Below are 15,946 nucleotides of genomic sequence, written 5' to 3' on the forward strand. Positions count from 1 at the left end.
GGAGATGCTTGATGGAAGGGATATACAACCACGAGCCATTACTGATGAAATCAGTCAATATCTTGACAGCGGTAAGTAAATACAAAGAGTATGTGTGATAATAATACTAATATAGATATAGATACTGTTTCTGTTAGGCCGCTTACTTTCTGGAAAGAGCACCAGGCTCGCTTTCCGGCCATTGCTGCCCTTGCGCGAGATACACTCTCATTTCCAGCAACTGGCGCAGGAGTTGAACGCCTCTTTAATACCGCTCGAGATATTTGTCACTATCGTCGTGGTAGAATGAAGAGTGAGACTGTCGAGGCATTAATGATGTTTCTTTGTACAACGAAATTTGATATGGAGGAGCAGGAAGCAACACTTCTTGAGAAAATTTTCTCCCAGGATGAGCTTGAGGCGGCAAAAGAGGAGAGGGAAGAGAAGCTCAGTGAGATTGAGGTTGATCCAATTAGTGATACAGAGGAGCAGGAGGATGAACTGGAAGATAAACCAGGGGATGCAATTGAGGTTGTAATTGAGGATAGACCAGAGGATATACCGGAGGAGAGGCCCTTACCTACAAGTGAATATGGTCGTCCTTGCTCGCCATCATTACCACCAACCTGTACACAGACACGAGCATCAGGGAGAAAACGTAAAAGCAGGGAAGATGATTTATTTGAATACCATTAGCTTGCTTGACAAAGAATCCTCAATTATACGCATCTCTTTTACCCTTTTTACAAATAAAATTAGATATAATCAAGTAAAGCAAATACTCAAAATTACCGCGAATAAATGCATAAGTTATACATTTAGAATCCTTAGCATGTTTGTTTAGTTTGTAACCCAGTTTGGGGCCCCAGACCCAGTACTGGGTCGAACCCTCCGACCCAGACCCATTACTGGGTCGAAGGGTTCGACCCAAAACCCAACCCAGACTGGGTTGGGTCTGGGTTGGGTCTGGGTTTTACTGGGTCGTGCGGAAGACTAAGCGCCAGCGCCAGTGTCGATTTGGGTGCCGTTTACCATAAGTACGAAGCCATAGCCTACGTACTTGATGCCCTCCTGCCACTGCTCGGAGCCATCTGAGAAGACGCAGATATCTGTGGGTAGACTGCGGCATATCCGCTCCAATGGATATCAGATCGATCCTTATATCCGCAATTTGCGGATATTGGATATGAGTTGATATCCACATCCGCACTGCGGATATGAGTTGATATCCACATCCGCACTAGCATAACTCTCGCTTACTTTCCCCCTTATAGCCTGTCACATGATCTTAATGCAGCTTACCAATATTTCCTTACCACTGAAATAAACGCATGTTTGGTCCTGACAGAACCAACCCCTTCAATCGTGTTAGAGATACTAGAGATCTACGATGAATGTAGATGTAACTGGAAATCTCTTGATGCGTTGAGAGAGAGAGAAACTATCTACATGCTATGACTGAGACTAAGTACTGGGAGCAAACAGTGGTGGTCACGTGACCTTCCAACACCCCCCACGACTAGCACTATTAGTCGACAGCATAGTTTAAACAACCCCAATTCTCCATGTAAAAAACCAGTTTTTGACCTTCATTAACCCCCCATTTGTAGTATGCAAACCGTAAATTATCCATTCAGCGCGTTTTTATAGACCGTGAGGCCCATTTGGATGATCCAGCGCTTGAATAGCGTTTTGCCAAGGGGTTTTGTCAGTCCATCCGCTGCCATATCAGCAGTCGGGATCTTGACGAAAGCCACGAGCAACAAGCCGTGCCTTGTAGGTACCGTCATGCTTAACTTTGAACACCCATCGGAGGGTAAGAGGTTTCTTCTTGCTCTTAGTCCTGGACATCACTCTCCAGGTGCCGTTAACAAGATGACGATGTAGTTCTTTGTGAGCAGCGACTAGCCATTTGTCTTTCTCGACACAGGACATAGCTTGTTCCCAACTGTTAGGTTCAAAGCCTATGTCTTTAGGCGTCAGTTTGGATACAGCGTACTGCTCATTCGAGGTAGCATTTGCGAAAAGACTGACTAGGATCTCTGGCTGTTCAGCGAGCAACCGAAGAACATTGGAATCAAAGAATGACTTGCTAGCCAGGCTTTCAATGTAAGCTCTGCTAGGATTCTTGATCCGTGTTGATCGTCGTAACTGGCCAGTTTCTGGCTGAATGGGCTGAATGGGTTGAACATAGCTTTGATCTCGACTCCTGTCATCCGGTACCGGATCTAGGCGAGAGAAATTATGTTCAAAAGTTACTTGATCATGCTGTAATGGTGATTGATCATGATCCTCGTCATCTTGCAGAGGATCTTCCTGAGATAGATCAATGGTTGTTTCCAGGGGAATGTCCATATTAACAACCTGTCGGGAAACAGGCTGTGGTTCGACGAGAACCCCTCGCCCACCTGCTTCAAAGTGGGCACCAGTATCCACCCTTTGTTCCACCACACACCTGCCAAAACTGCCCGCCATTTCATCATTTGACCATGCAAGATCTTCTTCAAAGAGCGCGGGATTCGACGGGTCGAGAGCATTCGGAGCCCTCGTTTGATCCTCGGGATCATCTTCGACCGTAGGAGAGGGTGGGGAGGTAGATCGTATGTTAAACGGATTCTCGAGGTGAGGCCGTAGGAAATCGATTGGGATATGACGATCCTGCGAATCATGTTCATGTTCTTGGTTCATGCCTGTAATATTAAGATCATAGGCAGGGTCAGGCAGACTTGCCGGAGAAGGATTCTCATTGAAAATGACGTTCCGTGAACGTTCAATCTTCTTGGTACGGACGTTGTAGACCACATAGTTGTCTCCTTCGTCGTACGCGAGCAGCCTTGCCTCCTCCATGTGAGGATCTAGCTTTGTATTTCGCTTCTCTTTTGGGATGAGAAACCAGCATTGACAACCGAGAGCACGAAGGTTTGAGAGATTTGGCTTCTTGCCGAAAAAGGCTTCGTAAGGAGACATGCCAATCTTCGACGCGTAGAGGCGATTCATGGTGTAATTGATTCCACCAAGAAGAAGTCCCCAAAGATATTTTGGAAGCTGATACTCGGCCATAACAGCGACTAACGGCTCAACAAGATGACGATTTTTGATCTCGGCGACACCATTCAGTTGCTTGGTGTAGGGAGGAGTTGGATCCCATACCGTTCCCTTGCTAGCAAGGTAAGCAGCAAGTGGTTTATGCTCTGGAGCATCATCGCCGTGGACCTTCTTGATGACGTAGTTAAACTGAGTCTTCAAATAGGTCTCCAATTGTATGTAGACCTCGGTGACTTGAGATCGTGATTTTAGTAGAAACAGCCATGTAAATCGGGTTGCATCATCCGTAAACGTCACGAAATAATGCTCACCTCCGTGAGACGCGATAGAGATCGGTCCCCAGACGTCTAGATGAATGAACTCGCCAGGCTTTGATCTAATAGATCGTTCTTTGCCAAAAGGTAATGCGTGGCCCTTACCCTTAATGCAAGGAGCACAAGGAAAGGTGACGCCGGCGCCTTTCTTTAGCTTGACGCCGTCAGCAAATATCTCCATCTTTCGTACACGCTCCTCGCCGGCGTGACAAGCTCGACGATGTGCCAGATCGATGGAGATAGGTATGATCTCTCTCTGTGTAGCAAAGACAGAGTTTGGAGAGCCAGTAACAAGATTACAGTCAATCATATGATCAATCTTGTCAATGCCAGCGCAGTTCAACCAGTAATGTTCTCCTTCACAGGTAGCAAAACCAATGGTAGACTCTGGGCCATAGAAATCTTGATGTTTGAATGTCATCATGCCATTCTTTGTCCATGTGCCAATGTCTGCCTTGTCGAGAGCAGACATAGAGATCAAGCTGGAGCGAAGATCTGGCGCAAGCCACACTTTCTGGAGAGTGAGAGGGGCCATTTTTCCTGATGAATCTTGATCCAGCAGGTGTAGGATTACATCTCCATATCCCTCAGTGTAGAAGACATCCCCAGTGGCTGTCGAAACAGGCAATACACACCGTCTAAAGTTGACAAAGACAGATCTGTGGGGAGTCATATGTGTGCTAGTACCGGAATCGATCATCCAGCGGGTAACATCATTGTTGTCGTTAGCCAATAGGCCTTCCTTCGACACAATATGGGAACCATGAACTGCATTTGCCTGGATACCGGCAAAGAGCACATTCGTAAAGAGATTGTTATACCGCGCTAGGGGATCCCCCGATGGAGGGCCTTTTTGCGGTACGGTGGGGTAGGATGCTGGCGCAAAGATTGCATTCGCTCCCTGGCGAGGCTGTTGTTGCGGTAGAGAAAGGATCCGACCTTGGTTGTCAACCTGGCCTATGATTTGGCCTGGTTGAGGGACTGCAACCTGTTGAAAAAGAGGTTGCTGCTGAGGTTGTTGAATGGTAGTGGCGTTTGCCGAATTCTTTAGCAAGGGACACTTGTTGGAGTAATGATTTCCAAGAGTCCCATGATGTCTGCAAAGGATGACGTTCTCTTCTCTGACGAAGTCGGTCTTCTTCTTCGAGGGTTTGTCCTTGTTGTTATTATTACTCGATGAGTTATTCGAATTGGATTGCTTGTCATTGCCTCCTTTCTTTGTGTCTTTCTTCTTGTCATTGTGCGACGACGACGAGGTTTGAACAGTAGTCGAGTTTGCGTTGTAGGAAGGGTTCATAGACCGGTTATGGATGTCTACCTCGAGGAATTCGGCGTAGACTTGGTCCATGAGATTGACATCCTTCTCATCAACCCTAAGGTTCTGGAGAAAGGCATAACACTTGGGGTTTTCATTAATGGCTTTCTTGAACTGGCATAGTACATATACCGAGTTTATCTTGCCATCAATAGATGTGAGATCACGAAGAGTTTCCTGGAACTTGCGTACAAACTCGCTAGCAGTTCCATTCTTAAAGCGAAGATCAGTCCACTTGGTATAGCGGGCGAATGAATGTTGATGGGATGTAACAGCGTACGTCGCACGCAGTTTCTTAAATGAGTCCCGTACATCAGTGTTTTGAGCGATATGAGAAAAAGGCTCTGGAGAGAGAGTGCCTCTTAGTAAGAGATTCGCTCTCGAATTGCACAGATCCCAGTTTGTACATTTCAAGTTATACTCTTTTCGGAGTACAATGTTTGACTCGATGACTTGCTTCACACGATCACGAATTTCAGCAACAGAGATGACAACTGTTGTAGTATGATCACCTGCAAGATCCTGAGCTTCTTCAATAAGAAGATTGCGAACAGCTTCAGGACTGGAGTCCTGATACTCGGGGATCTTTGGGATTGGGATCCCATTAGAAATCATGTATGTGTAGTAACGGTTGTTAGCTGCAAGAGCTATGTAGAGAGCGGTTTCCCAGTCTCTGAAGTTGGATTGTCCCTTCAATTTTGGGACGGCAGATGAGATGTCAATCTCATGGCTGTTGATGGTAAAGTCCTCAATATTGTATGAGGCCTGCATGACGTCTTCTTCCGCACCGATGTGCTCGTCAAGAGAGGTATGTGATTGGCTCGCTACAGCGGGTAGCGAGTGGAATGTGGGGTTCGACGGTCCGATTTTCGGGTTGTCGAGGGTTGTCGGCGACGTGATTTGACGGCGACGAGATAGGATCCACCTACAATGGATGAAGATCCCAAGGGGTAGGCGAGGTGTTAATCTCGTCCAATAGGGTGATGAAAACTCTGGTTTGTGGGGTCAAAACGAGACCACATAGGTTCCACAGTGGGGTGGTGCGACGCAGTACACCAATGGGAGGAAAACCAGGGTTTCGAGTCTGTACAGTTATGTAGAGGACTCGAAAGCGCGAGGCTCATAACCTGTTAGAGATACTAGAGATCTACGATGAATGTAGATGTAACTGGAAATCTCTTGATGCGTTGAGAGAGAGAGAAACTATCTACATGCTATGACTGAGACTAAGTACTGGGAGCAAACAGTGGTGGTCACGTGACCTTCCAACAAATCGACAGTCGGCCCTTTGAAATTTTAGGAAATAGACATGTATCGAAGGTCTCCTTATACAGTATTTGTAGGTGGTGTCGTAGTTTTCTTAGTCCAACGTTTTGTTGTAAAGGTGGCCGTAGATTAACGATTTTGTGGTAAATTACATGTAGAAATATATATTTAACTACTGTTAACTATGATAAACTTCGTAGGAGATAGAACATGGAAAATCAAAACCTTTATTATTGGATAAGTTCGTTCGATTTTAGGCTCAAATAAAAGCTAAGAGTCCCAGCTGTCTACTGATTATTTTCTTAATCCGTTTTGACCACTAGAACTTGAGAAACCCGAGATAAAAGTTCTCAAAATGCGGACTTTGCGAGTTTCGATGTCTTGCGGATATCTTGTGGATATCCACAAAATATCCACAAAATATCCGCAAGATATCCTCAAGATATCCTCAAGATATCCTTAAGATCCGCAGGATATCCTCCAATTATCCGCACTAATATACAATACAGCCAATCATTTAGGTAAACCATATCGAAAGTAAGTCTAAGTCAGAATATCCTAGTACGTTTACTTTACCCCTGATTCAGGGGCCCTGAAAACCTCTACTAGTTTAGATGTAAGCTTCTCTGTTCTTTTAAGCACCCTACTACACTATATATTATAATTGTTAACTTCTCAATGTCTCAATCACAGTTCTCATTCACCAATTCGGATGTGGATTTAGCTTCTGATCAGATTTATCCTGACAACTTCTCTGATTTTTTGGGTATCCAAACACCGGTCCCATCGATATCGCCGACTCGTTTAACTCGTTCAACTTTTGCGCCCTTATCCCTTACTCGTGTTGGACCTCCCCTTCAAAAGCACTGGGTTTTATATCCATCTGATTCTGTATGTGATGACATGGAGGACGTACGCAATAAATTCGTTAGTTGGTGGCTTACAACTGAGTATGGATCTCAGTCTGATATTAAGAATACAATTCGATGGGAATCAAAAAGCAAATCGGATATCTGGGACAGCTTCTACCAGGTTGCGAATGACAAAAATGGAAAGCCGAAGGTTATGTGCAAGGCATGTCTCTGTACAATTGGCCATCCAAGATTCCGGCGTGCTGGTTCTTCGCCTATGACAGCGCACCTCAAAACTGGCGCATGTTCAAAAAAAAGTGGCCTAAGAATCGACCAGCTTATCAAAAGAATGGTATGTCAACCAGGGTACTTAACTGGCGTTACTACAGTGGTTAAGTTCTTTACAATTTAACAGCTAACATTGAGTACTTTAATCTAGCCAGGTACCACTAGTATATCATTTACCCAAGACCGTCTCTCCGATGCTATTCTGAGATTCATTTCGACTGCACATCTACCCTTTCGAGTGATCGAACACCCCCAATTCCACCGCATGTTAGAGGTTGCTCAACAATCATCCACTAAACTTACAATTCCATCAGCACGAACCATTCGACGTCATCTCGATATAACAATCCAGAATAACCAGAAGGGGATTCTACAGAGGCTTCCAGAGGGGTGTCGGCTATCAATAGCCTTGGATTGCTGGACTTCTCCTTTCCAGCAGGCCTTTGTGGCTATCACTGGTTACTTTATCGATCATAACTGGGATTATTGTGAGATTCTTCTAGGCTTTGAGCCTCTTCATGGCTCCCATACTGGTGAAAATCTCAGTAAAACCGTGACCCAGATCCTAACAGAGCATGGTATCTCGGATCGTGTCCTATCAGTGACTACAGACAACGCAACCAACAACAATACTTTGATGCAGAGTGTCCAGGACCACCTTCAGTCTCAGCATTCATCAGATCTCTCAATCTTCCGCGTTCCATGCATCGCGCATGTGATCCAGCTGAGTCTGAATGAGCTTCTTGGGAAGCTTAAGGCAGTGCCAAGCAATAAGGAGATCGAGTTAGAGTGGTCCGAGGAAAAAACCCACTCTTTCCAGAATAAGCGCAATACCTCCGGCAGTATCCAGATCACATATACATTGAAAAAGGTATATCTTCTACCCCTAGATCCTTATAATGGCTAGACTAATAAAAGTATGGAAGATCCGAGGACTAGCAGTCTTTATTAATGCAAGCCCACAACGTCGGGAGGCATTTATAGCCCTTCAGCCGGAGCCTGCATTGATTCCAATCCAAGATGTTCGGACACGATGGAATTCAACATTTCTGATGCTCAACCGTGCCAAGAAGCTCCAGCCATTCTATGATCAGTATTGTACTGATCATCAATATCTTTATTTCAAGCTCGATCAAGAAGAGTGGCGTCAAGTCGAGTATCTTCTTCTTCTGACAAAGCCCTTCTTTGATTTCACAATGATGCTATCAAAGACAAAGGATATTACCGCACACAATATCTACAGTATCTACAATAAGCTTTTCTCTCATCTCGATGCAGCCGAGGCGAAGCTTAAGAATAAAGGTGTGATCTGGAAGAAACGGATGTTATGGGCACTCCAAACAGCAAAGAAAAAGCTCTCCAAGTACTACACTGCCACCGAATACGAGCCTTATGGTGACATCTACGCTCTAGCAACAATCTTCTCTCCATCAAAGAAGCTCCGGTACTTTTCCTCGACTGATTGGCAGGGCGATGTTGATTATGCGAATCGTTATCAAGAGGTCCTGAGCCGAGAGTTCGATCGATATAGGAAGATGCTTACGCATGATACTAATGACCCAGCGGTACTGGAGACTTCTGGAGTAGCCATCGATGAGAATGATGACTGTGATCTTGATGCTGCTTGTGCATCCCAGAACCAGCCATTGGAAGAGCTTACAAAACCAGATGACGACGAGATTGCACGATATCTTGCTCGTGGAATTGAGCGACAGAAACCTCGACTTTTCTGGAAGGAATATGAGAAGAGCTTCCCGACCCTAGCTAGGATAGCAAGGGACATTCTATCTATCCCTGCTAGTGGTGCTGGTGTTGAACGACTATTCAATTGTGCTCGTGATATCTGTCATTACCGTCGTGGTCAATTGAAGCCGAGTACAATCCGTGGCCTGATGCTGCATCAGTTTGCTACCAACTTTGATCTTCGGCAAGAGGAGCTGGAGATTATCAAAGAGCATCTATCTCAAAGTGAAGCTGCTTTGCTAGATCAAACTCGGAGATCATTACCACAGCTTGAGGTCTTAGAGCCTATCAGTGATAACGAGGAGGAGGATCAAGAGACTGGACTCGAGGCTACCCAGCACACTGAGAGCGGTGATAATGACTCGGATGATGATAGGGCTGAGCGATGTAGACGGGCAAAAGGAAAACAACCTCAAAAACGACCATGCGAGGCTGTTGAAGAGGATGATGAGCTTCCAGAGATGCTGGTCGATGGGAGTATTCCAAGTCGTTCAGGGCGGATTCGAAAACAGCCAAGGTTACCAGATGGCTTCCAGTTAGATCTGTAAATAGCAAATAGGTCCTAGAAGATTCAAATTCATAAAACCCCCCAAAAAAGCATAGACTGAATTTCTGACCGTGGTCAAAGACTAGATTTGCGACCGTGGTCAGAGATTCCAATTGTATACTACTATAAGTAGAGCAGTGCTTAACCGTCTACCCATAATTTCTGACCTCGGTCAGAATTTCCAATTGTATACTACTATAAGTAGAGCAGTGCTTGACCTTCCACCCATAATTTCTGACCGAGGTCAGAAATTATACTTACCTGGTGATATTCAACAACCTCGAGTACCAAGTATTACACGAAAAATACATAGGAATGTATAATAATAATGCATACCCCTTGAGGTCACGAGTCTAGGCATGTTTGTATTGTTTGATATCCATTGGATATGAGGTCCATATCCAAATCCTCAAGGCTGCGGATATTGGATATCAAAAAATATCCAAATCCGCACTTTGCGGATATGGATTGCGGATATCCGCGGATATTGCGGATCGTGCCGCAGTCTACCATTGTGCAATTTCGCCTCCGCGGTTAGCGTTAGCGACGCCGGGTTCGAAGGCTTCGTTCCTACATGGCCGCTGTGGAAGCTTCACATCATGAAGAGCAGGGAAAGGAGAGGATCATGTTATCCAGCTCTCGCAGACGCTTGTATCGTTGGCTTGCGCGAGTTGCAGGGAGGAGCGTCCGGTCGAATATGCAATTGATGCGTTTTAACCAACTTCCCCTCACTCCGAAATTGATTGGACACCATCAGCCACAAGGCTCTCACTCTCGTACAGGGCGCCAAGGCAGATCCACGGACCCGCTTCACACAGGCGATTGTCCACAGAGGGTCTAGGGCGACTAAAACCAAAAGGGCGCAATGGATCGACGATGGACCGGCCGGCTAACGTGTCCGTGAGGCAGAGGCGTGGTTCGGCGTGGCGGACCAAAGGCAAAAATGCCTCATGTCGAGCATGTTCGGCGATTCTGCGTAGAAAAGGATATGGGTGAGGCAAAGCTGCGCACAGAGCGCTCGAGAGGCCGAACGAGAGAAAAGGGCTGGTTAGTTCGCGCCGGTGACCGAGGGGCGGTGGGACTCGGCGAGCTAGATCAATGGCAAAAATGCCTCACTGGCAGGACGCACACAGGACGCAGATAGCAAGAAAGGGGCCGTAACGGGCGAAACGTTCGGCGAGCAACAGTCGGGGCGATGAAGGCGACTTTATAGAGACACGCACGGCGATGTTAGTCACGTGGAGAGCTAGACCCAAAGAGGCACGCTAACCCGAAACCGGTAATTCGCCGTCACCGCAGAGTACTCCGCGGAGTAGTCCTAAAGACATAATTTGGGTTTAGTTAAAATTAAGAAGCTTGCTTCAAACAGGGATCTCCCCTGGGTCATCAAGTCAATGTCCGACAGAAATCAGAAATAACCAAAAAGAAACAAGAGAAGTAATTGGGTGTTGGCAAGCAGGCAAGGAAAAAAAAAGTAATAGGAACAGAAAAAGAAGCGTCCCCGGGAAGGCTTGAACTTCCAACCTCCCGATTAACAGTCGGACGCGCTAACCAATTGCGCCACGGAGACTTGTATGTTGAATAGCAGATTAGGCTAATTATTACTCAGAACCATGTAAATAATAAATAAATTAACATATCTTCAAACTTCCGTCAATATAACGTATTTCACTACCGAGCTGGCCACCCAACCAAAACGCGTCCATAAATTAGATCTTAGTTAGTTCAACCACCCACCATGATCTTATCTTTTATTAACTTTAGAAATTAGTTAGTTTGCGGTATTAAACCGTGCGTACAGTCGGATGGTTAAAACTAAGATACGGAACGGGATCAACCATATTAACAAACTTAACTTCCTCGAAGTGTGACGATCTAGGTTGAGATGTCGATCTTTCTGCCGTCGTTGACCGCCTGCCTAAGGAATTCGCAGGTTTCTTTCCCTCAACTTGGGTGGGTTTGCATTGTTTGATTGTTTGGTTGTGACAGGACCCCACAAAGGATCCTGTCTCGCAGGTTTCTTTCTTTCTTTCTTCTTCTTTCTCTGTACTTAGTATTCTCGTTGAAATGCACTCTTTTACTTAAAGAACTGGCTGGTAACACGAAGTATACCCACTCGCACGAATTAAAGCTTTTAAATCGGAGACTTGTCAGGGTGCGGGCTGGCAGGACGGTATGATAGGAGATGACTGGCAGGGACAGGTCGTAACAGATCAGATTCCCATTGACAGGTACAGACAGGGGCAGGCTATTATACAAGACGTAGCTCCCAGAGCTACAACAGGATCTAGAACTGAAGTTCAGGTAAACAGGTCGAAGATCACGTGCCGTGATCTTCCTCTTACTAAGCATCACGCTTCGCACCGTGACAAGACTATTAAAAATAGCTTCGGAGTAGCTAGTTTAGTACCATTTACACCCGACCGAGTGATTTTAAAGCTTAATATTCGGCTTCGAACCTACCCCCCCAGCTAGCCGGGGGAGTGAATTAAGCCGGAATTTTACCCTAAAAACCTGTCACGGTGTGAACCGTAATGCTTAGTAAAAGGAAGATCACGGCACGTGATCTCCGACCTGTTTATCTTGAACTTCAGTTCTAGATCCTGTTGTAGCTCTTCGAGCTACGTCTTGTATATTAGCCTGCCCCTGCCTGTGCCTGTACCTGTCAATGAGAATCTGATCTGTTACGACCTGTCCCTGCCAGTCATCTCCTATCATACCGTCCTGCCAGCCCGCACCCTGACAAAACCCCCTTCACGGAGAAAGAACTACGTCGTTAAGCTTCATCAATCAAAGCTTTACTTCGTATAATATCTCGAAGCCCGCATATCCTATCAGACCGTGCATTAAACTAGCTTATAAAAGGCTTCCGTCTTACAATATAAGGTGCCATCTTACTCGCCAAAGAAAACAAGGATTTACGCGCCGCTGACGAGAAGCAGAAGCAAAAGCGTACTAGATCCAGGAGGCAGATACCTACTGAAGAAGGCTTCTCAGTTCTTAAAGCTTCTTAATTGATTACTGAGCCGGTTAAAGCGGTTTAAGCGCCTCCCCCCCCCCCGCCGGCAGAGAAGGCCTTCGTCGCCTTTATAGCCCCGAACGAGAGCATTACCAACATACGGGCTATATAAAAATCAGGGTCATAGAAGAAATACATATCCAGAGAATAGATCATTTAATTGTATTTAATTTAATGGAGTTTTGGTTGAGTTATATGTATTTGAAATTAGTAGCTTGGGTAGGGTGGCCAGCTCGCTTACCGAATACGTTGTTTAGCAATTTCAGCCTTAGCTGAAATTACATCATAGCTTTTTTCCCTATCAAACTCCACCACAGCAAGTCTCCGTGGCGCAATTGGTTAGCGCGTCCGACTGTTAATCGGGAGGTTGGAAGTTCAAGCCTTCCCGGGGACGGTTCTTTTTTGGTTTTATTTTTTTTATTTTTTATTTTTTTTTTCCTTGTCTGCTTGCCAACACCCAATTCCTTCTCTCGTTTCTTTTTGGTTATTTCTGTAAAGAATTCAGAGCATAGATTTAAATTTTTTTTCTAAAAAAAAAAGGTTTCAAACTCAGATGATGATAAAATGTGGCCATGGCATTCTATCCGTGTTGCGTGATGTAACCTCGAATGCAGTCGCCCTATACAGTAGCATAGAAAGAGTCTCGTGTGAGCTGTATGTGGATCGACTGTGCAGTGCTTTTGCAGATCGGATGAAAATAGCAGCCAAGGCACGCCATGTCTCAGTCTACCTGCGTGTTTCCTCGTAAACCCCACAATCGTCCTCGGCCTTATTGCACCGGTTTCTGGGGGCTCCTCATGACGGGAGTATCGGCTGATCATGGACCTAGGCGTAAGGCATCCTATTTGGGCTGTGTCACCTGTGAGTCTTAGACCTTCTTCCAAGACCTGCACCGGGTGCAGCCTGCCAGCAAAGAGATAAATCTTGGATGGGAGGCCTGAAGGATGGAGAGATATATAAACCTCGCCGCAGAGGGGGAACGGAAAGACATCAAGAATCTAACCCATTCTACTCCACCTCGAAGAACCACTTAAATCCTCCAACATGAAATCCTCCATCACCTTCACCTCTGCCTTCCTGGCAACCCTCAGCCTTGTTGCTGCTGCTCCGGCTCCGGCTCCGGCTCCGGCTCCAGCCCTGGCAGCGGCGGAAACAGTATCCGTCTCCTACGACGCAAGTTATGATGTTGGAACATCCTCCCTGAACACCGTCGCTTGCTCCGACGGCGTCAATGGCCTGGTCAGTCGAGGCTACACCGACTTCGCATCGCTGCCAAGCTTCCCAAACATTGGCGGTGCGATCACCATCGCAGGCTGGAACAGCCCTAACTGCGGCAAATGCTACGCGTTGCACTACTCGAACGGCAAGATTGACAAGACAATCAACGTCATAGCTGTCGACGCCGCTCCGGGTGGCTTCAACATTGGCTTGCAAGCCATGAACGCATTGACCAACGGTCTGGCGGAGCAGCTCGGTCGTGTTGACGCCACTTACGTTGAAGTGGAACCCAGCGCGTGCGGGCTGTGAGGGGTAGACAAGATGAATGGGATGTAATAACGAAGAAACAGGATGACATGAAAGTGCCTGGATAATGTGTGAACTGAGATGAGAGTGTTGGGCCGAGTTTGTGATTAGATTTGTCAAACTATGTATGCAGATAGTTCATTTATATACATAAAGGTTCAATCAAGCACCCTCAACATTTCTTCTACACGCCCAAATTTATCTCGAGGCTTGCCCCTGAGCTGGCCACCCTCTCGCTCTGCTGCGTCGATTCGCTGCCAGTCTTTCCACGACGTGGGACGTAGACCACGGCGCTGGGCCTCGATTTTCACTCCGTCCCAGCCTAGACCGCTACTGTGATCGGGTGCATGAAGCAAGGACGTTGAGTCGGCACGTTTTGTCAGATCTTGCACAATGGTGTCTGCAGTAGTGAATGCATCGGTCATCGTCGAAGCAATTACACCCGTCGGGCCTCGCTTCACCCAGCCAGCACAGTACAGACCGGGTAGGTAGGAGATAAGAGAACCACCAGGTAAACTTTCAGGCTCGCCCTTGCTAGAAAAGCTTATTATGCGGCCAAATCCATCATTAGGGATGATACCGCGTCGCGTATCGAAGTCGATACCAAGATCTTCTAGCCCTGGAAGAGGGAGGGATTTGTAGCCCACACTGCGGAAGAAGATGCTAGTTGGAAGATTGACCTGTGCACGCTTTCCGCTCGATAAGTGCTTTGGAAACACCTTGGTGCTGGGGCTGTGGGGGTCGGATGGGTCGAGCTCGTTGCGAGAGAACTTTACATGGGAAAGATGGTATGGGTAATCAGGCGACCAGTGAAGAGAATCGGGCGCAAGTAAGAAATCCAGAGACCAAGACTTTGGGGCTGTCAGAGGATCATTGGCTGATCCTTTAGCCAAGAGTTGCATTAGACGCTTCTGCGCTCGGGGCAGTGCCGACACCACTTCTTCCGGCGGAAAGATATCTTCTGGAATGGGATCAAAGGATACACCTGGTAGCTGTAGCATTTCACGGAGCTCTTTGATAGTAAATGAAGCCTAATGTAGGTAGTTAGCGACGCGATTATCAACAGTGGATTCATGACATCTCACCTGTAAGGGTCCGCGGCGCCCAACAACTCGTACTCGCTTGATGCGACTTTTGGAGAGTTTTTCCACAGCGTAATCTGCGATGTCCGTCTTTTGGAGGGTAGCGACATCTGAAAGAAGAATCCGGGCAACGTCTAGTGCAACGTTGCCTTGTCCCACAATAACGGCGTTCTCTCCGCTTAGGTCTGGATCGAGATCTCTGTGCTCTGGAAGACCATTGTACCACCCCACAAAGGCACGGGCTGAGTGCACGTTATGCAGAGCTTCTTCTCCGGGGATCCCCAGTTCCTTATCTTTGGTGGCACCGTAGGCGAATATGATGGCATCGTAGTGTGGTTTGAGGGCAGCGAGCGGGAGATCATGTCCGAGGTCGATATTACCGACAAAATTGAAGCGCGTGGACTTAGCCACCTCTGTGAACTTATCTTCACAATTCTAGTTTCCATAGAACCATGAGCTTATGTCTACATATAATGCTCAACGACTCATCACTGAATCACGGTTTACTGTGACTCACCTTGACTTCGGGATGGTCCGGGGCAACACCGTACCTAGCCAAGCCGAATGGCACAGGTAGCTTCTCATACATATCAACTATTGCATCTTTCTGTTTAGTCAAAAGACGATAGGCTGCATAGAATCCCGCTGGGCCGGAGCCCACGATGGCCACACGGACGCGTCGATCGGTTTGAGCAACATGACTGTTGAAGCGTTGGGATGTAAATTGAGAAAAAATCTCCCGATACTGTAGAAGAGGCCGACAATTGAGCTGCACAGTGCATTGAGCACCTACGAAGGCCTGCTTTACACGCATGGTGCATGAATTCCAGAAATCGCCGAGACGATCTGAGATTAGGAAAATATCACATGACCTTATCGGTTGCCCGGGGTGACTATCACATGTTTGCAGATGTACAACATCCTCAGACCTGGCACATCCCAGAGCTAACGGTCGCATTCCACATTCCCAAGG

The 15,946-nt window shown here is 46.6% G+C and overlaps 4 protein-coding genes and 2 non-coding genes across 6 annotated transcripts; 3 read left to right on the forward strand and 3 right to left on the reverse strand.

Annotated features, from left to right (window-relative positions):
- Positions 1-4: 4 nt before the first annotated feature.
- Positions 5-1,074, forward strand: Pdw03_0038 (uncharacterized protein; the record flags this gene model as incomplete). The annotated part of the gene is made up of 4 exons (XM_066099486.1): positions 5-71; positions 122-132; positions 388-607; positions 824-1,074. The coding sequence occupies 4 exons, from the start codon at positions 5-7 to the stop codon at positions 1,072-1,074; spliced, it is 549 nt and encodes a 182-aa protein (XP_065957213.1).
- Positions 1,075-1,883: 809 nt separating this feature from the next.
- Positions 1,884-5,424, reverse strand: Pdw03_0039 (uncharacterized protein; the record flags this gene model as incomplete). Its single annotated transcript, XM_066099487.1, has 4 exons — positions 1,884-1,943; positions 2,014-2,754; positions 3,130-3,257; positions 3,336-5,424. The coding sequence occupies 4 exons, from the start codon at positions 5,422-5,424 to the stop codon at positions 1,884-1,886; spliced, it is 3,018 nt and encodes a 1,005-aa protein (XP_065957214.1).
- Positions 5,425-10,844: 5,420 nt separating this feature from the next.
- On the reverse strand, positions 10,845-10,918 carry Pdw03_tRNA153. The gene has a single exon. It is a non-coding gene; the product is annotated as a tRNA-Asn (tRNA).
- Positions 10,919-12,687: 1,769 nt separating this feature from the next.
- Pdw03_tRNA121 lies at positions 12,688-12,761 on the forward strand. Its single transcript has one exon. It is a non-coding gene; the product is annotated as a tRNA-Asn (tRNA).
- A 650-nt stretch (positions 12,762-13,411) lies between these two features.
- On the forward strand, positions 13,412-13,894 carry Pdw03_0040 (Allergen Asp f 15; the record flags this gene model as incomplete). Its single annotated transcript, XM_014674816.1, has 1 exon — positions 13,412-13,894. The coding sequence occupies one exon, from the start codon at positions 13,412-13,414 to the stop codon at positions 13,892-13,894; it is 483 nt and encodes a 160-aa protein (XP_014530302.1).
- A 155-nt stretch (positions 13,895-14,049) lies between these two features.
- Positions 14,050-15,787, reverse strand: Pdw03_0041 (NADPH-adrenodoxin reductase Arh1, putative; the record flags this gene model as incomplete). The annotated part of the gene is made up of 3 exons (XM_014674817.1): positions 14,050-14,922; positions 14,977-15,408; positions 15,491-15,787. 3 exons carry the CDS (start codon positions 15,785-15,787, stop codon positions 14,050-14,052), a joined length of 1,602 nt encoding a protein of 533 aa, XP_014530303.1.
- Between the last annotated feature and the right edge of the window lie 159 nt (positions 15,788-15,946).

The sequence above is a fragment of the Penicillium digitatum genome, chromosome 4, assembly GCF_016767815.1.
Source record: "Penicillium digitatum chromosome 4, complete sequence".
NCBI lineage: Eukaryota > Fungi > Ascomycota > Eurotiomycetes > Eurotiales > Aspergillaceae > Penicillium > Penicillium digitatum.